This window comes from Drosophila ananassae, chromosome 3L, assembly GCF_017639315.1.
Source record: "Drosophila ananassae strain 14024-0371.13 chromosome 3L, ASM1763931v2, whole genome shotgun sequence".
Taxonomy (NCBI): domain Eukaryota; kingdom Metazoa; phylum Arthropoda; class Insecta; order Diptera; family Drosophilidae; genus Drosophila; species Drosophila ananassae.
Window position 1 is genome coordinate 14,409,016 of NC_057929.1, and position 17,925 is coordinate 14,426,940.

Here is a 17,925-nt window from a genome sequence, read left to right on the forward strand (position 1 = left end):
GCTGCCAGCGCCGCCGTCAACGCCACAGCTCTGCCGTTGCCGCTGCCTCAGTTGTAATGCCCGCCACTTATGCTGAATATTTTTATGCCAGACACACAGAGGACCAAGATATCCTGCGAGCCAGTGAGCCAGTCAGCCATCCAACCGGCGAGCGGGCTCATTGTGCGCTAGTTGCCTGTCACATTTTAATTAAAATTTCAGCGCCCAAGTTTTAATGTTAATGCATTGGCAATCGATTAAAGTTGAAATACAAAACAAAAGGTTGGAACTTTTGTGAGGAATGCTAGAGTGAGGTGAGGTAGAGATTAGGTTTTCATTTAAAAGATCCTTAATATCTCACTTCCTTTCATGTCATGTTGGAGAAGGCTTAGATCGTATATGGCAGGCATATGTGTGTGAAGGAACAGATGTTTTTTGCGCCAGATGTCTTATTCCATTAGGTAAAGTATTGTTCAAGAGATAAGATATCTCTGCAGGATATTATTTTGAAAGATTAAAGTATCATATTTACTTTGAAATAAAAAACTGTACTTACCCCGGAACATGATAGGATTAATCACATGTGACATATCCTAAAATAGTAAACAAGGAAATCACTTACTCTCCCTGTAGAGCATCTGAGCTTCGTCGTTGGCCATCAACCCCTTTCGCATTTCGCCACGGTTGACAACCTGCTCTGCGCTCGAGTTTGGCTTGTGGCTGCTGGCGATAACAAACGATAACTGCATGTTAAATAGAAGCTAACGAAAGGCTATCCAGAGGCAGGGGGTGGATTCTCCATATCCTCAAACTGGGCGTAGGGGTGGGAGGGCTAACGGCTAAAGGAAGCGCATGCAACCTGGATGCTGGACGTGCAGCCATTTGAATGTGCTGGGAGCTCCACCCACTCCACGTCCACATCCCAGTTGGGGCTTTAGGAAATCACTCAGGTAGCAAATGCCACCATCATCATCATTGTTGTTGGCTGAAGGGTTGCAAAAAAGCGCACAGCATCTAGACAAAGGCAAAGTTGAGGCAGCTGCCGTCTGTCTGAATGATGTGAGTGTGTGTGGGTGGGTGGGTAGCCGCAGGCCATGTGTGCGTGTGCAACAAATGTTGTGGGCGTCCTTCCAGGGAGCAAACAGGGGGCGAGGGGGGCAGTGACGAGGGGCGGGCTAACGAGCTTTTACTTGCTCGCTCGCCTTGCTTGCTTGCAATGCGACAGCAGCAGGTGTGCCATACATGCACACAGCCACAGACGCACAGACACTCTCACAGGCACACACATAGCGCAGCTGAGTGACGATAATTGAAATTTCATCACAGTAGTTTGTGGTTTTGTAGCACACACCCACCCACACTCACACTCACACCCTATCCCCACCCCCCACACAAGAACACGCACGGAGAGAATAGCACTCGAACCCACACTAATGCGCAATTCATGGCCAGGAATGCTGCCTTCTTTTAGGCTGCCAATCGAAATGTTATTTTCTAATTTGTATTAGGAATCGGTCCAGATCGGTTTTGGTTTAAAACACTTTATTTCTTGGGTTTTTCTTTGCGGCCTTGCAGCCTTGGTTTTGTAGGTTTAACATTTACTTGGTATTTGTTTATAATAAAAGTACATTTAGTTTTTAGCTTTTAGTTTAGTTTAAGGAATACAATAAATACTAATCAATAAATTAAACTCAATCAATAAATTAGCCATATTCATATCCGTAGTAATATACTGTATTGTAATAATAAAATCTACTATGTTCAGTTTTTTGTTTTCTGTTTTTGGGTTGCTTACTTACACAATTTTACTGAATTTTTCTCAAATGTTGCGTTTAATGATTTTACTTGCTTATTTATTCTTTAATAGTGTGCACATATTGTTAATAATATTTATGTATTTTCTGTTTCGGTTTTTATTTCGAGAAAGTGCTGCTGCTAAACTGGAATTTTCAATGTGTCACAGACTGGGAATTGCGAGAATGCGGATAAGTCCCTTGTTGAGTAATCGTACTGAGTAGTTCAAAAAGGTTAACCGTTTCCTAATGATCCTAGACAAGTGTATCCTTTAGACATTTACCCTTAATCCTTTTCTGCTTAAAACATTGAAGTGTAAAAACTATAGCGAAAATGCACATCAATCTGAATCTATTTATGCGTTTCGGATCTGAAGAGATCTTTAGAGACGATGCTGCCTGACATCCGTTTTCAATCTTATAGTTTTGTTTTTGTTTTTCTTTTTGGTTTTTGGATAACTCTATATTAGCTGTAATAAGTATGGGTTGCATATGGTTTATCGGTTCAGCTCACCCGCCAACCCTCTCCTCTATAATTTGACTAGCACAAGTATTTCTTCTTCGGTTTCATCATGCGAATGCGTCATTTGGAGCCCAACCCGTTGGCCACCAAAGAGCCCGGGGTGGCAGCTGCCACCGCGGCTGCCGAGCCCCCTCCGCCTCCACCGCCGCCTCCTCCGCCGCCGGCGCCAGCGCTACTGGCCGCCCCTCCGGCCGAAACTCCCGCCCCAGGTCCGCCTCCTCCTCCTCCGCCGCTGGCTGCACTGACCACGTCGCGGGCACCCGCCGCTGCTGCCGCTGCCGCAGCTGCTGCTGCCTGCAGGTGGGCCGCCGAGTTGGGAGTGGGTGGTGATCGGGTGGCCATGGCGCTGCGCAGGCTGCTGGTCGAGTGCAGGTGCTTGGCACTCAACTCGCTGGCCCGTGAGTTTCCACAAACCTAAAAGAACACGAATGAAGTGGTAAGAATCAGGTAAGTATTTTCCTTAACTTAAAAAGATATAAGCCCTTAATCAATATATATTTTTACATTTTTAACAAAAACCCACCTGATGATGACTATCCCAATCTCTGTACTGGCAGGAGGCACTGCAATAACGAGCCATGTTGCATCCTGAGCAGGTTTCTGTGGCCTTGCGTCCGCAATTCCAACACTGCTGTTGCAAGTTGCTGCCCTAAAAGGTTGTTAAGAAAATGTTATTATTTTTCAAGGGAAAACGTTAAGATTAACTTACATTCTGGGCACTGGTCATCGAGGGCGATTTGTTGTCCAGATCTCGCTCACCGCTCGAGTGGCGACTCATCTCCATGAAGAACTTCTCCATGCGGAGGCGCTCTTGGGTCATTATTTCCGCTGCCCGCGTCTCTGCTGCCACCACAGCTCTCTGGATTTCAATGACAGCTTGCCGTTTCACCTGGGAATTGATATTTAAGGTCATTGATTGTACAAGCATATGATAAGCTAACCCTTGACCCACCTGTGTGACTGCGTCCTCGGCGTTCCTCTTGAACTCGGCCACCTTCTCCTCCGTTTGTCGTCGCAGTTCAGCCATGGCAGCCGGTGTGACCTCTTGACCGCTGTTCGGATGCTGCGGCTCGATGCCCCTCTGCTGCAGGATCGTGATCGCCCGCTTCGTCTTGTCCACCATCGCCGAGATGCAGTTGAGCATGGTGTGGATGTTTTTCCACTCCTCCTCACCTCCAGCTCCGCCACCCTGTCCTCCGGCTGGAGCAACTGCAGCGGGATTGGGGTTGGGGTTCGGATTGGGATTGGGGTTGCCGCCTCGCTGCGGAGGAGCCGGGTGCCTGGCCTGTGGCTCGGTCATCCGCAGATCTCTGTCGTCGCGTTGCATGAATGCGGCCGCAGAGGGAAGACCCTCTGCCCCAACTCCGTAGTCTCCGTACGCCACCACGGAGTGGGCGGGGTGCAGCGACAGGCGCTTGCTGGGCGGTGGGGGGTAGCCTGTGCCGCCACTGGCCATGTACTCACTCCACTCTTGGAGGCCGTTGTGGCCGCCATGCTCCATCATTGAGTCTGAGGAGCGGCGCTTGAAGACTCCGCTGCTGCCGTTGGAGGTGGGAGCCTCCAGTTGCACGAAGATGTCCCCGAACTCTGCACTTGCTACGCCGTGTGGCGTGAACTCCATCACCGCCTGCTCGTTGTTGGTGACGTACTGCAGGGCGGACTGGTTGGTGGCTCGGGCCAGCGCCAGGATCTCCCGCTGGACCAAGGAAATACTGTTCTTCAGGAGGGGCACGACATAGGGCCGAAGCGGCAGGTTGATGGCCTCCTGCAGGGCCAGCCGGAACTCCTCCACGGAGATGTTGCCGCAGCAGAGCGAGAGCACCAAGGCCCGCACCCTGTCACTGACTTCTGGTTGTCCCAGCTCCTGGGAGAACTGGACCAGGGCACCAAGGAATTTGCGCATCTTGGATACAAGACGCGCCTGCTCCACATGGGCGGCTGCAGCGGCGGCGGCGGCTGCTGCCAAGGAGGCGGCGTGCTGGCCGCCTGGAGTGGGTGAGGTTCCGGAGGATCCTATTCCGCCGCCATTAACCACCGGCGAGACACTGGCGGTGCGCTGCGGTCGCTGGTGCAACTGCAGGGGGGAGTGGGGTGAGCGGGGGGCCAGGCTGCGGGAGGAATCCGGCGGGGAGTCCGGTGGAGTGCGGCAGAGGCGATCCCTCTCCCGCTCTCGCTCCCGTTCCCTTTCCCGCTCCCGATCCCTGTCGCTCCGGCTGCTGGATGTGTTGATGCTGTCCTTGCTGCTGCTGGAGGAAGACGAGCTCTTGTCCCCGCCGCTGCTGCTGCTGCTGCTACTGTTGGCTGGAAAAAGGGTAGGAGAAGGCTCTTGTTAGCATCATATATGTATGTGTGTGTCTTGGCTATAAACATGGGAAACAAGTCCAAGTTCGAGACCCTGGACAGGATGTGCAGGCCAGGCGCATTACAAATGCATTAGCTGTGTTTCGGTGGCCAGGGAACGGAAGTGGAATATGTATTTATATATATATTCCACCGACCACAACAAGCTACAGCACTTGTCCCACAATGCCGGCCGGAGTGGAGGCAGTGTGGCAAGTACACACTCGTCGTACTGTTTGTTGCATGCAACCAGCCAACCAAACGCCCGACCAACCAACCGTCCAACCAACCGACCGACCAACTGCCGGCATTAACAAATTTGTTTGAACATGGGAAATAAATTAGCAAACATTTTTGGCCCACCAGAAGTGTGGTGCCGTGTGGTCTCAGCCCAGTCGAGGAAGCAAATCAAGCACCACTACTGGTGCCACTACACCCAACGCACTAATTGCAAGGCTAGATGAGGGGAGGGAAGTGGTGGTGGCGGAGGGCGTCTCTACAACCAACACAGTGTGCTACGTGCTGTCCTATCGCATCCATGATCCTGCCGGAGCGATGCTGTAGCTCAAAAATGAAAAGCTTAACGCAAATCCGCAATGCGCAGCTGGACGGAGTAGCTGCTGGGCCAGGCGACAAAAGTGAAGGGATTGAGATGGTTAAAGGACTAAATAAAAGGATTAATATGACTAAGGTTAAAAGTTATAGAAGGCTATGTTGTAAAGGATGGCATATACTTATTTATTCTTAATTTAACCAAACCACCTCTTACTTTAGGATTCTCTTTATCTATTCCTCTAAAAATCCCTTTTCAAGCCTTATCTCACTTTTTAAAGAATATCAAATAACAAATTATCCTTTCAACTCTTTTATCCAAACACCAAGCCATACTAATTAGGAAAAACTTGTCGCCTGTGACGGCCAAACACACACAAACTTTGTTTGCACAAGCTAATGGAAATTGTTTATGGGTGTGGGTAGCAGAGTAGCGGGTTGGTGGGCTGGCGGGATAGCGGGATAGCGGGGGTGGTTGACAAGGGAAGTAGACGTGGGTGGGTGGACAGACTCTCTCTCTGGAGTGGGCGGCAAATGTTGCTGATGACCATGATGATGAAAACGATGATGACGACTACGATGGAAATGGCAGTCAGTTGATGTTGCCGCTACCGCTACTGCTACTGCTACTGATGTTGCTGTTGCTTCTGTGCGGCTGCTGCACAGTTTGCTTTTGTGATAATGATTGTGGATACAGCTGCAACTGGCTGTGTTTTCACAGCCATTCAGGCAAGCCACCGCCATGCCAATCGAAGGAACACACGCTCCTCCCGCCCCATCCTCCGGAAGGAACGGAGGCAAGCGGCTAGAGGCATCACTCAACCGAGTCGGCGGCGCTTATCAAACGCCAAACATAGACAATGATGGATCACATGGTCGTTCCAACGTCATTCCCACTTTTTTTTTGCCCACCTCCCAACTCCCTTTCTGGCTTAATTGGCTGCCAGTCCTCCCCCACGCATCCTTGCTAGCAGGGGGGGAGGCCCTGCCCGGGTGTACAATTGTAAAATATTGCACTTGACCGGGCTTAAAAGTTTTGGTTTGTTTTGGTTTGGCTGTTGTTGTGGGGAAACCTCAACTGACCCAAAGTTAGATCCCACCAGAAGCCCCACCAGCAGCAGCAGCAGTAGCAGCTGGCAAAGAAAAGCCACGAAAAACCGAAAAACTATTTACGAAAATTTTGTGTTGACAATTCACATATTTTCTAAAACATAATGTTTTCAAAGGAGTGCGAGTAGGGAGGAGGAAGAGACAGTGGCAAGGATTTCCAACTGCTGGCTCAACATTTGCCAGCAGCAGCCAGTATCCCCAGCTCTGGCATCGATATAAGGTTACGTATACGCAGTGTGGTCCCGGCCATCAAGCCAGCCATCTAGCCAGCCAGCCAGCCAGCCTGTCTCTATGTTTGTATATATTTGAGTGTATGAGTGTGTATTTGTGTGAGTGTATGTGGGCAACAGAATTTGCACAGCTGCGTCCCATAGATTGCAGTCGAGCGCACAAAACGAAACGTTTGCAAGTTTAGTCTGTTGTTGTTGGTGCTGTTGCTGTTGCTGCTGTCATTGCTGTTGCTGTTGCTGGCATAGTCATTTGGGAAAACAATCATTTTGGCAAATATTCATCATGCACTGCTTCTGATTATCATCGGAAGCAACAAAGGATGGGAACAGCAGCAGTAGCAGCATCAGCAGCAACAACAGACTGTTTGGGGGCACAAATCGTACTCGGAAAATGCTAATTGCTGGCAGAAAGGAAAGAATTCAAGCGACTTAAATTCCAGGTCACACATCATTTGAGCCTGGGAACTTCCACAGGTATCTCACTAACTGCGCCAAACAAAGCAAAGCTGCTGGCCAGGCCAGGTCCACCCCCACTGCAGTGTCCCGAATATGCCCAAAAGCAGGCTACAAAATTCTCATCTGCGTGCGGGCCGATGCTGCCTGGGAACAATCCCAGAAGCGGTTTCCACTTGTTTCCCTCATTTTCCGTTTTATTTTTGGTAAATGGGGGAAACTAGCCAAATGCTCTTGGCCTTTTTCATTCGCATTCGAAAATTCGTGAAGTTTCTGGCTGTGGGCTGCGGTCTCTCGGCCATCTAAAAAAAGCAACGAATTTTAAATGCCCTGATGGGGAGTTAAGGCTGAGGGATGCTATTTCTAGGAAGGAACTTTTTAAAGCGCACTCGAACACCTACAGCTGCTGGATTTCACACCATTAGGTACGAGGTGGAAATCGGAGGACTCTGAATTGATAACAGGCAGCTTAAAAGGGAATTAATAGGACAGAGATGGCTCAGGAAACTCCCTTAGGAGTCTGGTTCACTCACCTTTAAGTCTTCGACTAATTGTGGCCGCTGTTACTGCTGCTGCTGTGGCTGGGTTGTTGTTGGACGCTGCTGCCGCCGCTGCCGACGCCGAGCCCGCTCCCGAAACCGAGGAGGAGGCGGGCGGGACTTGGGCAGCCGCTGCTGTGGCGACCGCCAGGGCGGCACCCGCTGCTACCGCCGCCGCCGCTGCTGCCGCCGCGTCGTAGGCGTCCTTGTCGGTAATCTCCTCCTTAATTATCGCCTTACCATCGAGCGCCATCTGGAATCGTTCGGAAAATCGGTTAGTGAATAGGAAAAATAAGGAATATTTAAGGGAGGAGGAGCGAAGAAGGAGGGCCAAGACGACCCCCGCCCAGCTAATTTTCCCCGGGGCAGACTGTATAGGTTCCCAGAGCTGCGTCGGCGACAGACAACGAAAACATCAAGTGACAAAGTTCTCACATTATGTTTTCAACTTATTTGATTTCAATTTGATTAAATGGTTGTCTGACATGCAAATTGGGCGCGCCAGGACTCTATACTCTGCCAAAGGACCTCGGCTCTTTGTTTGGGGCCAGAGAAGAAAGAACAGCTGCCGTGCTAGCGCTTTAATTTGGCCAAATTGCTTTGAAGCGGTCTAAGTGCAATAATTTCAAATATGCACTCGCCATTAAATAATGGAACCTCGGCTCTGTTATTATTCCAAACCTAATTGCCTTTTTAATACTGAAGGATCTTTTATGTTTTGACGACATTCTTCAATGACACTCATTATTTTTCGTCGTTTTTTGGTCTAAGTATTAATTAAAATAAATTTCTGCCCCAAAACGACAGGTGTCTTCAGCTGTTCGAGCACTGGTGGGGGAGAACTTTTCATTCCAAAGAGATTCAAGTGAATGATTTTCCACTTCTGGGGGGAAATCTTTATTTTCTTTTTTTCCGAGAAGAGGAAGTCATGGCTAGGGTTTCAAGTGGATAGACTTGCTAATTGACTCGGCAACTGCATTTCCTGTTTACTAATCATTGCAAGCCACTTCCCCAGGAGTTCCACCACCTACCACCTACCACCTAACACCCACTACCCACCACCCACATCTACATCCACCTTCACCTCCTTCCCAGCTCGGGCCCTGTTCGCATGAGGGGAAAGAATTTTTGTGTGTTGATTTTTATCACTAAAATATGTAAATACCTCTGCGGACTGTGGGAGTTTATGCAGCTTGCCGTGCCTCTGCGTAAACAAGAGGGGGAAAAACATGAAGCAGAACCTCGCCGGGCAAGAGCCGAGGCGGGCGGGTCTGTAAACCTGTTCATTTTCATTCATGTTTTCGATCAATCTCTGCTGCCGTTTTATTTTTCCTGAGGTGCAAGAAATGTTTAGAGCAATTGTTTAAAGTCAATCGTCGGGTTTGGCAATATTTACAATCATATGGAAGAGGTGGTTTGGGAAGTGGGGATGGGGATGGGGCTGCCGCAGCGGTATCCCTCTCCCCGCTAAGCAGTTGGAGCAGCTGTTCGGCATCAGAGCAAAATTACACACAAATGCCGCAAATGAAATTCTATTAAAAACAAACACTTGACACGCCGGCAGCTGCCATTTGCCAAAGTGCCGGGACGACTAATGACGACCCTGTCCTCCTTCCCCACTCTCCCCCTCCTCCCTCCTCATCTCATTTTTGCTGGGAAAGTCCAGGCCAGACGTTTAGATCTTGTGCCGATGCACAGAAAACTATTAAGGAGATAGTTCTTAATTAGAAGAAGAATATTTCTTAATAGGGCTTAGCTTATTTTTAGCCCTCATGCTAGAGCTATTTTTGGGGGTATTTCATAATTAATTTATATGAATGACCTTTACCTTTCCACGGCTTCTCGTTCAGTGTACCTCAACTTCCATCACCCCCAGACGAAAAACACTTGACAACTGTTCGGCGAGGTCTTTCCAGAGCAGTTTGCAAAAAAATACTACAGAGAGACACAACATGCGTAAAGTGGCAAGCAGTGGGAGGAGAATGGGATGTGGTGGGTGGTTTTGGGAGGTGGCAGGGTGTATTGCCAGGCTGGGGCAAACAACAAGTGTTTGTGAAAGGCGGCAGGTGAGCGTAATTGTGAGCAAGGGGGCCACAGGGCCTCTGACTCACTTAATAGCCCGAACGTTGCCAGCCGGCAGCTGCCGCTTTTGGCCCTGGCTATGACGAATGAATCAAATGTCAGGAGCAGCCGTGTCGTTGTCGCTCAAGCAGCTGTCGCCTGTCGTCGCCAGAAGGCGCCCTCGGGCCTCCGACTCCCGGGTGCCAGCTCCCGGCTCCCGGTCGCCCCCAGTATCCACCACCCCCTGCCCTACCCCTATTGTGTGTAAGGCAGGCACTTCAAAGAGCTGGAAGCCTCACAAGCTTCCATCGCAGCAAAATGGAAAATGTCGCCCGCAGAAGTTTTTCCCACAAAACTTGGGCCAGCTGAAGCCGGCAGGAGCAGAGCAAGGAGCAGGACATGGAGCAAGGCCGGGAGCGGAAGAAGGGGCAGGAGCTGGCGAAGAAACTGAGGCCGAAGCTGAACTGAAACTGAAACTGAGGCTGCGACGGCTGCAGGCGAAATTGCCAAGAGGAAAAGTAATTATTTAAGCGGAGGCAGTACAGTGGGAAAAAAGTTTCAATTACAGATTCCTAAAGGACATTAGTCTCAATATTACTATAAATATTTTAAAGAAATTCCATAGTTTTAGGAAAGATAAATTAGATAATAAAAATAATGGTCATCTTAAACCAAAACTGACAAGCCACTAAAGTAAAAGAACAATTCGAAGCTCAAAAATTCCCATAGTCCTTTTAATATATTTATTATAATTATAATACAAGTTATCATAAAAAACATATAAATTTATAATCCTAATAACACCTATTGCTTAAATATTAATTATTTAAGCAAGTAAACACTTTCGAACTTTTATTAAACTTCCCTATTAATAACAACCTTTCCTGCCGTCTGTTTGGAAATTCCTTCTCAAGTCTTGACATTCCACTTCCCCTCGGGGTAGTCCCCTTCCAGATTTCGAAAAAACCCACTTTAACTATTAGAGGTCCTTGCTCAGTGATTTGACAAATGAATAGCAAACGGCGAAACACATTTGCGAAGCATAATTTTCAATTAGGCTGGCAGAGATCATAAAAAAAGGCCAAATTTGAAACGACATTCATTTAATTCTTAGTAGGAGGTGGGCGGGGGAGCTGCTGCATGGGAGGTTGAGGGGCGTGGCTCGGCTCGCCATGTGCTGGACACCAAAGTATTTTATACTTTTATCCCTTTTGCTAACAAAAACACTCGCAAACACACACACACACACAGATGGAGAGAAAGGATGGGTGCCAGGACGAAGAGTGTTTAACGAAAAGGCGCGCCAACTGAAATAACAACAACAAAGAGAGTGGGATGGAGGGGTGTCAGGGGCGTCGGGGGTTAGGGGCGGATGGTTGAAGGCCAGCCGTGAATGAGGTGGCAAGTTGGCGGGGGTGGTGGTGGGTGAGCAGATTGGACAAGAGCTTGGAAAATCACAGCACAGCTGCATGTGCTTTCCCGGTAAGCTGCCCATTTTCGTCCTGCCATGTGTGTCTGTGTGGCTGTGTGTGTGTGTGTGCGAATGACAACCAGCCGGACCTCGAACCTCGGACTCCTGGGCACTTTGTATTGTTGTTGTTGCGGCTCTGCGGAGTCCGCATTGTGCGTCATTATGCGCAAGTGGCGCCCATTTCCACAGCTCCTGCCTCTGCGCCCGCCCATCCCTGCTTCATCCGGCTCCTGCCTGGGAGAGATTACTGGCGACGACACCTGTGCAGCAGCAGCAGCAGCAACAGCAGCAGCGGCAACATCAGAGTCCCAGTGTGTGAGTGTTTTACAGTTAAAACTTTTTTGCAACTTGCTGCGTCAGCTGCTTCATTACACATGAAGCTACAAATGTATGCTGGCGTTGGCGAAAAATGGGTTGTGCGAAGAGTTTTCGCTGGGGGAGGAGTGGGTCTGGGATCTGGGGGCTGTTGCTGTTGCTGTTGCTGTTGGGTTTGGGTAATTAGCATTAACCCTCAAAGGTTGCCGGAGGGCTTCCGTGAGGGATAATTATACGGCAAGCACGAACAATTACAGCTATTTGAACATTACGGCCATTTCAAGTGAGAATATGGATGGGAGAACTAATAGATCAAGGATATTCTTTTAAATCGATTTGAATTATTGGTGTTACTTTGAAGGCTAGTTACAGGTAGAGCTTGAAAATAGGTTAAAATTCATTTCAGTTACTATTGCCACCATAATCCCCATTGAAACCCAACTAATAGCCCCTATTTTCACACGTTTAATTAATCAGCAATCGAGTTAATTAATTACCCGATTAAACAGCGACAGCAACTGCAGTGACGACCCTCGTCAACTATTTGCTAAGCGCCTCTCAGTCTGCCACCGACTGTGTCTGTCTGTCCGGCTGGCTGTGTGTGTGTTTTCTGCGAGTCTGTTGGCAACGTGCCGCAGCATTGGCGTCATTTTAAATTACACATCACACACACCCAGACAGTCAGCAACAGGACGGTTTTGGGGTGTGCGCCCCGCTGGCCCTGCCTCCTGTCTCCTGCCTCCTGTCCCTGCAACATCAACATTTTTGCACTACTCGCCGCACGTGCTATCCCTCCCTCCCGGCCACCCCATCTTTCCTGGGTTCACCCTTCATTTGCAGCCTGTGTGCGAGGCATAATAAGATAATGGCATGTCACAGGGCAACAACAGCAACAGCAGCAACATCACAGCAGCAACTACTGGGAAAAAAAAGTTGAGCGAGTGTCGCGCTTAATCGGCTTTATGGTCTGTTTTATTTCCGATACGAACTGCTTTACGTCCAGAGTGGCCGAAAAGGGGAGAGACCCGTGGCATGGAGCAGCAAGGCGGCAAGGGGTGTGAGTTGGGTAACTGGAGAACATTTGCCTGCCACATGTTGCCCACAAAACGTATTTAGGCATCCCAATTACGGCAGTCCAGGCAGCAACAGCATCTGATGCTCGCCAGCTGCCACTTTTCTTGCCTCCACACTCTGTTCCAGCGGCGATTTCGGATGCAATTTTCCAGCATGTGTTGTTGCAACTGAAGATTTTCCAGCTGCCACAGCCTGCTGGCGGTTCTCGTTGTTCTTGTTCTGTTCTCTGATTGGAAAATGATTTCGCCAGCCTTGTGGCACGTGACGCCATTCAGGTTTTTTGTGCCTTCGAGATAGCCAGGTTGTCTGCCACAGGCAACTCGCAACTCGCAACTGGCAACTGCCACTCGCAGCAGCAGCAGCAGCAACGAAACAAGCCAAGCAACTGGCAACACATGTTGGCACGTGTCGGCGTTGATGTCTTTTAGCCAAGTCTGCACTAGACAGCAGCAACAACAGTAGCAGCAGCAGCAACAGCAACAGCCACTGCCACAAAAGACTCAGCGACCACTGCCGTTTTCAATTAAAAATTGTGAATGACAGCAGGTGCTTTTGATGGCCCCGACGGCTTTTCTCATATCGCAGCACCTGTGCCGTGCACTTCTAATAAGAAGAAACTTTTTCCAGGTGCCTGCAGGTGCAGCAGGATGTTATGTCATGCCGCTCTCTCTTCAGAGTCTAGACTCAATCGATGAGTGTTGCTGTGTTGCACGAGCAACACATGCCATTGCAACGGCAATCCTGCTGAGTTTTCTGTATTCTTATTCGCTTTCGTTCATTTTTTGGCACAAATCTGTTGCAGACACTTGAGGCAGCAGCTCAAACAACTGTGTCCTGACAAGTTACAAGGTGGGAGGTGGTGGTGGTGTCTTGGGCAGCGAAAGGGGGAGCAGCTGCTGCCACTTGGCGGGCGCTGTTTTTCAGTCTTCAATGTTGCTGCTGCTGCCATTGCCGTTGCCGTTGCCATTGCCGGCATCATCTGCGTTTCATCTGGCGTAAGAAATATTGCGGCAGCTGGGCCAGCTGCTTCGTTTGTCGTTTTTATCCCAACGTCCTATGGGGCATACCCCCACACCCCCAGATGGTCTGGGCTGTGAGTGTATGTGTGTGTGTGTGTGACAAGGTCAGCCCAGCCCATCTCAGCCCGTCTGAGGCTGGAGATTTAAGGCTAACTCTTGTACCGCCTGGCAGATTCAATTCAGGACCTACTGGCTGTGGGGGCGGACAATTTCATTTTGGTAGCTTGCCAGCGAATGTCCTGTGAATGACTGGACATGCGGCACTCGTGGACACACAGTTTTTTGTTTGAACAGAATGTTTTAAACATAAGAGAGCAGCGGAAACGGAAGCAGACTTACGATTGCAGCTGACACTACGGGTGTTGGGGTTAAGACTTTTGATAGAAGGACTAGGGGTTGAATTTTGAAATTTATTATTAAAAGAATAAGGTAATAAACAATAAACTGAATAATATAATATTCTGCTAGAACTGTTTCTATGATACTCTTCTAGCCTTTACTTTCTTCATTGTTTTTGGAGAAAAATGCTTGCTTTTTTTGCACTCGCTTTCCTATGACATTTTTGCTTGCCCCCAAAACATTTTGTGCTTTGCTGTGTGGCCCACGTCTTTTTAATAAGCTGCCACTTGCAGCGACAACAATTTTGCTGGCAAAGCCACAACACAGCAAGAGCGGAAAAGCGAGGAAAATCGAGCTCAGAACACTGGCAGAGCCGGCTGGCGGGGGGTAGCGTGGAAAAACTGGTCGAAATACAAAAAAAAAAAAAAAGGAAAATAGGAAAAGGAAGGCAGTCAGGCAAACAGAAGAACTAGGAGCTTCTAGTAGGAGAGCAGGACGTTGAGAACGACACCGAATTTTGTTTTTGACTTTTTCGATTAAGCGTATGCAACCACACACAGTCGCTCGCACACACACACAGAGGACCGTTAGTGGCTCTTCTGTGTGTGACACTTTCGCGATTTTTTGGCTTTATTTTCCGCCCACTTCCCCCCCGAAAAAATCCAGCAAAAAAGTAGAGGGGATCGAGGGATGGGGATAAAGGAAAAACCCATCTTCCGTTTCGTTTGCAATGTTTGCGTTTGAGCTTTGAGCCGAGTTTTCTGCTTTCCGTTTTCTGTTTCCATTGGCTGGGAAAACGGGGCTTGGGCTCCCCGTCAGTCTTCTAATAAGCAAATTGACTTATTTCCGGTCGCCATGTTGTCTGTTGTCTCAGCTGCTGCCCCGGCCGCAAACAAAATGGCGTCTCATTAGTCAATGTCGTCTAGGCGGGCGCCCGAGTCGGCATCTTAATTGCAAAAGGTGTGAAAATCCAAAGTTTATTCTGTTTGTTTTGGGTTTTTCATGCCACCTCTCTCTGCTCCCAGTATTTTTTCTGTTTTCCTTTATTTTTTTTTTTTTGCCGCTCAAAGTTTGCTCTGCTAATGATTGATTGAGCTCTTGATGGATTGCCGCCGGTGTGCCGTAGGACTGGGATTTGGCCAAAAGCGGGGGGCTGTTCTGTTGGCAAAAGCGCGGCACATGTGGCCGGGACTAATTTGATGCCAACAGCTGCACTTGTCATGTGCATTTTCACCTGTTTCCCCCAACTTTTCCGAATACGAGTGTGTGTGTGTGTGTGTGTTGGGTGGGCTTTCCGTCGACTATTACGCTAATAACTTTGCCCTTTTTCGCCGCTGTCCATTTTAAATGCAATCACCATGTGCAGCCACCACCCCCATACCTCAAAGGCCTTTGGGGGAAAAGAGCGTGATTGTGTGTAGTGCAATGCATTATTTAATAGAACTTTGTTGAATGCCTGATTGGCCGCTGATTACTGATTAGACAGGGCCTGGCCAGCTGAGCTGCCCAGGGGCCAAAACAAAATTAAATTGCTGACACTAATTGGATTGCTTCTGACAGTGTTTAGGCCCGATAGTCTGATATATTGTACAATTAAGCTGCCTGTTTGGCTAAAGACACTTGAAATGTTGGCAATTTCCGATCAAATAAATCGGCTAATTGGGTGGGAGAGTAAGTGGACTTGCAGTAAGATCTTCCTGCCAATTTCCCACATACTGATCATACTGAGTATCAATTAGCCAAACCCCTAATTAGGGCCAACTTCGAGATGTTTTCGCCTTTTTTGCGGTGGCTCTGTGAGCTGTTTAATGAACAGCGGAAAAAATGGGAAAAAAACAGAAAACAGACCGCGGAGCGAGCCTACAAGCTGTTAAAATGTTTATGCAGGTGTCATGCCAATGACAGGCAGGCCCAACCGGCAAGTGGTGCAGGGAAGATGCCGAGATGGAATGGCAACCACAATAGCCATAACAATACCAACAACAGCAACTAAGCAACTGATCCCGCAGCTCGACGGGTCAAGTAAAATGGCAAAAAGGCCAAAAGGCAGCTGGCCTCACACTTCTCCTACTTCTTCGCATCTGCATTTTGGCCATCTCTCTTTGGGCCTTCTTCCCTTCCTTCTTTTCTTCTTTCTTTCTTCTCCTTCTCTCACCTGATCATCAATTGCAACAGCTGCCTCTGCCAAGGCCAGATCAACCAGGTGATTTCCAGGTGAGTCACCACCGCACGGCAGTCATCCCCAGAATTTAGCGATCTTCGGCGATCCGATAATTATGACAGGTAAATTATATAAACTAGATTAGGCGTTTTAAGTTGGTAAGAGCAATTTAGTGAGCCTGAAATTATGTTGGCTCAAACTTTAAAGGATTCGGAGCTACAACTTGAAATTTTCTTTATGAATGAAATGACTGTGTCTTAAATACATTTTAATTCCAATTGTCAGAGATCTGAGTGCTTTATAGTATTAACTGATCCACATTTATGGCTTATCATCTATCTTGTCTGAATTATTTTCTTAAATATCTGATATCTGAAATTCCTTAATCCGATAAGCAAGTTCTTTTATTATTAATTTTCAAACCCACTTCTGTTGATGATATTTCTCCAATTTCCCCCAATTTCAAAACTTAAATCCCGGCTTTGGCCATTGGATAATATATAGTATGACGACGGATGGCAGATGGAATCGACAGACGGCGGCATGAACAACAGCAGCAGCAACAGCAACAACAGCAGAGGCGACACATGGCAGCCAGCTGCAATTATTTGCAGTTGGAAGTTCTGTTTCTGTTGGGAACGCGGGCGCACAAGGCCATCAGAAACAGACGGCGGCCAAAGTCATGGACCAAAAACCCACTGGATGTTGCTTCCGGCCCCTTTGCTCCTTTCCCAGGCCCAGGCCCAGTCATAGAGCCAGTCTCTAAGAGAGGAAAAGCGGCAAAAAGAAGGCAAATAATTTATAATTTCGCACGTGAAACTGACAAAGCAGAGGGAAAACGAGATTTTCCAACCCCCCCCCAGTCCCAGCCCCTATCCTAATGGGGATGCTGGGACTCTGGCCGGTATGTGTGTTCATCTTAAACTATTATTCGAGCACTTGACAAACGAATTTGTATCTGCATTTGTGCTGCTTGGCGAATTTGTTTGAGAAAATAAAAAACAGATGCGACCTGACGGCCATCAGACATATAGTATCCGAACAGTCTGGATATGGACACGGATCGGGGGATCTATGCGGGGCAATAGCTATACGGGGGCAAAAACACTTTGAGTGGCGGAAGACAGCTGGCCACGAGCAACATGTGTTGGCCGGAGCTCCAATAATTCGCATCGACTACTCACCATTTTGGCCAGATCTGTTCTAATTGATGTTTTTATGCGGTCTCCGGGAGAGATGATTCTGCACAATAGACTTTATTTCTGGCTAATTGCGTTATTTGGATTTAGATTTGGTTTGTTTGTTGGGTCGCCGAAAGTCAATACTTCACTGCTGCGCTACTGACAACATTCAATGTTTGTTTGCGGATCGAGAAACAATAACAACATCGGTGGCGGAGACGGATATGGAGATGGCGAGAGGTGCGCGACTCGCGAACCGGCATCTCGGAGCAATGCCAAGCGACTGACTGGCTGAATGGCGAAAGTATCTTATGGATGGCTAAGAGCTATGAGCGCGCTGCAGATACGAGATACGAGAACACGCGGAAGTGGAATGCGCCGTTGTCGGAATGCGAATTGAGATTGAGGGACGTCCGACCAGTTGAAAGTTGAGTTTGTTTGTGAGCGAAGTGGCCAGGTAGCGATGGTTCGTTGGGCTGTTCTGTTCGAGTGTTTGGTGTGTTCGGGTTCGGATGTTTGGTATTCGGGGGATTCGGCATTCGAGGCGCCTGCGCAGTCGCAGATGGAACAGCTGTTTCAGCTGCCCTCGTACCCTCAACCCTCCCCCGGTTCCTTCCTCTCTCCTACATCTCCTTGGCCTTATCGCAGGGCACAGCACAGGCAACAACTGCCAGACATTTGTTCTTGTTGCTGTTGCGACGTCGCCGGCATTTGGCCCGCTGGGCTATTAACATCAGCTGCTGCCTGTACGGCTGCGGCTGCTGCTGCTGCTACTGCTGCTCCTC

The 17,925-nt window shown here is 48.6% G+C and overlaps 1 protein-coding gene across 1 annotated transcript; it reads right to left on the minus strand.

Annotated features, from left to right (window-relative positions):
• Positions 1-1,504: 1,504 nt before the first annotated feature.
• Positions 1,505-17,627, minus strand: LOC6494253 (protein CBFA2T3). Its single transcript, XM_032450861.2, has 6 exons — positions 17,144-17,627; positions 7,514-7,772; positions 3,248-4,596; positions 3,005-3,184; positions 2,819-2,944; positions 1,505-2,709 (listed from the first exon to the last, which is right to left on the minus strand). The coding sequence occupies exons 1-6, from the start codon at positions 17,144-17,146 to the stop codon at positions 2,356-2,358; spliced, it is 2,271 nt and encodes a 756-aa protein (XP_032306752.1). The 5' UTR covers positions 17,147-17,627; the 3' UTR covers positions 1,505-2,355.
• Positions 17,628-17,925: the final 298 nt, after the last annotated feature.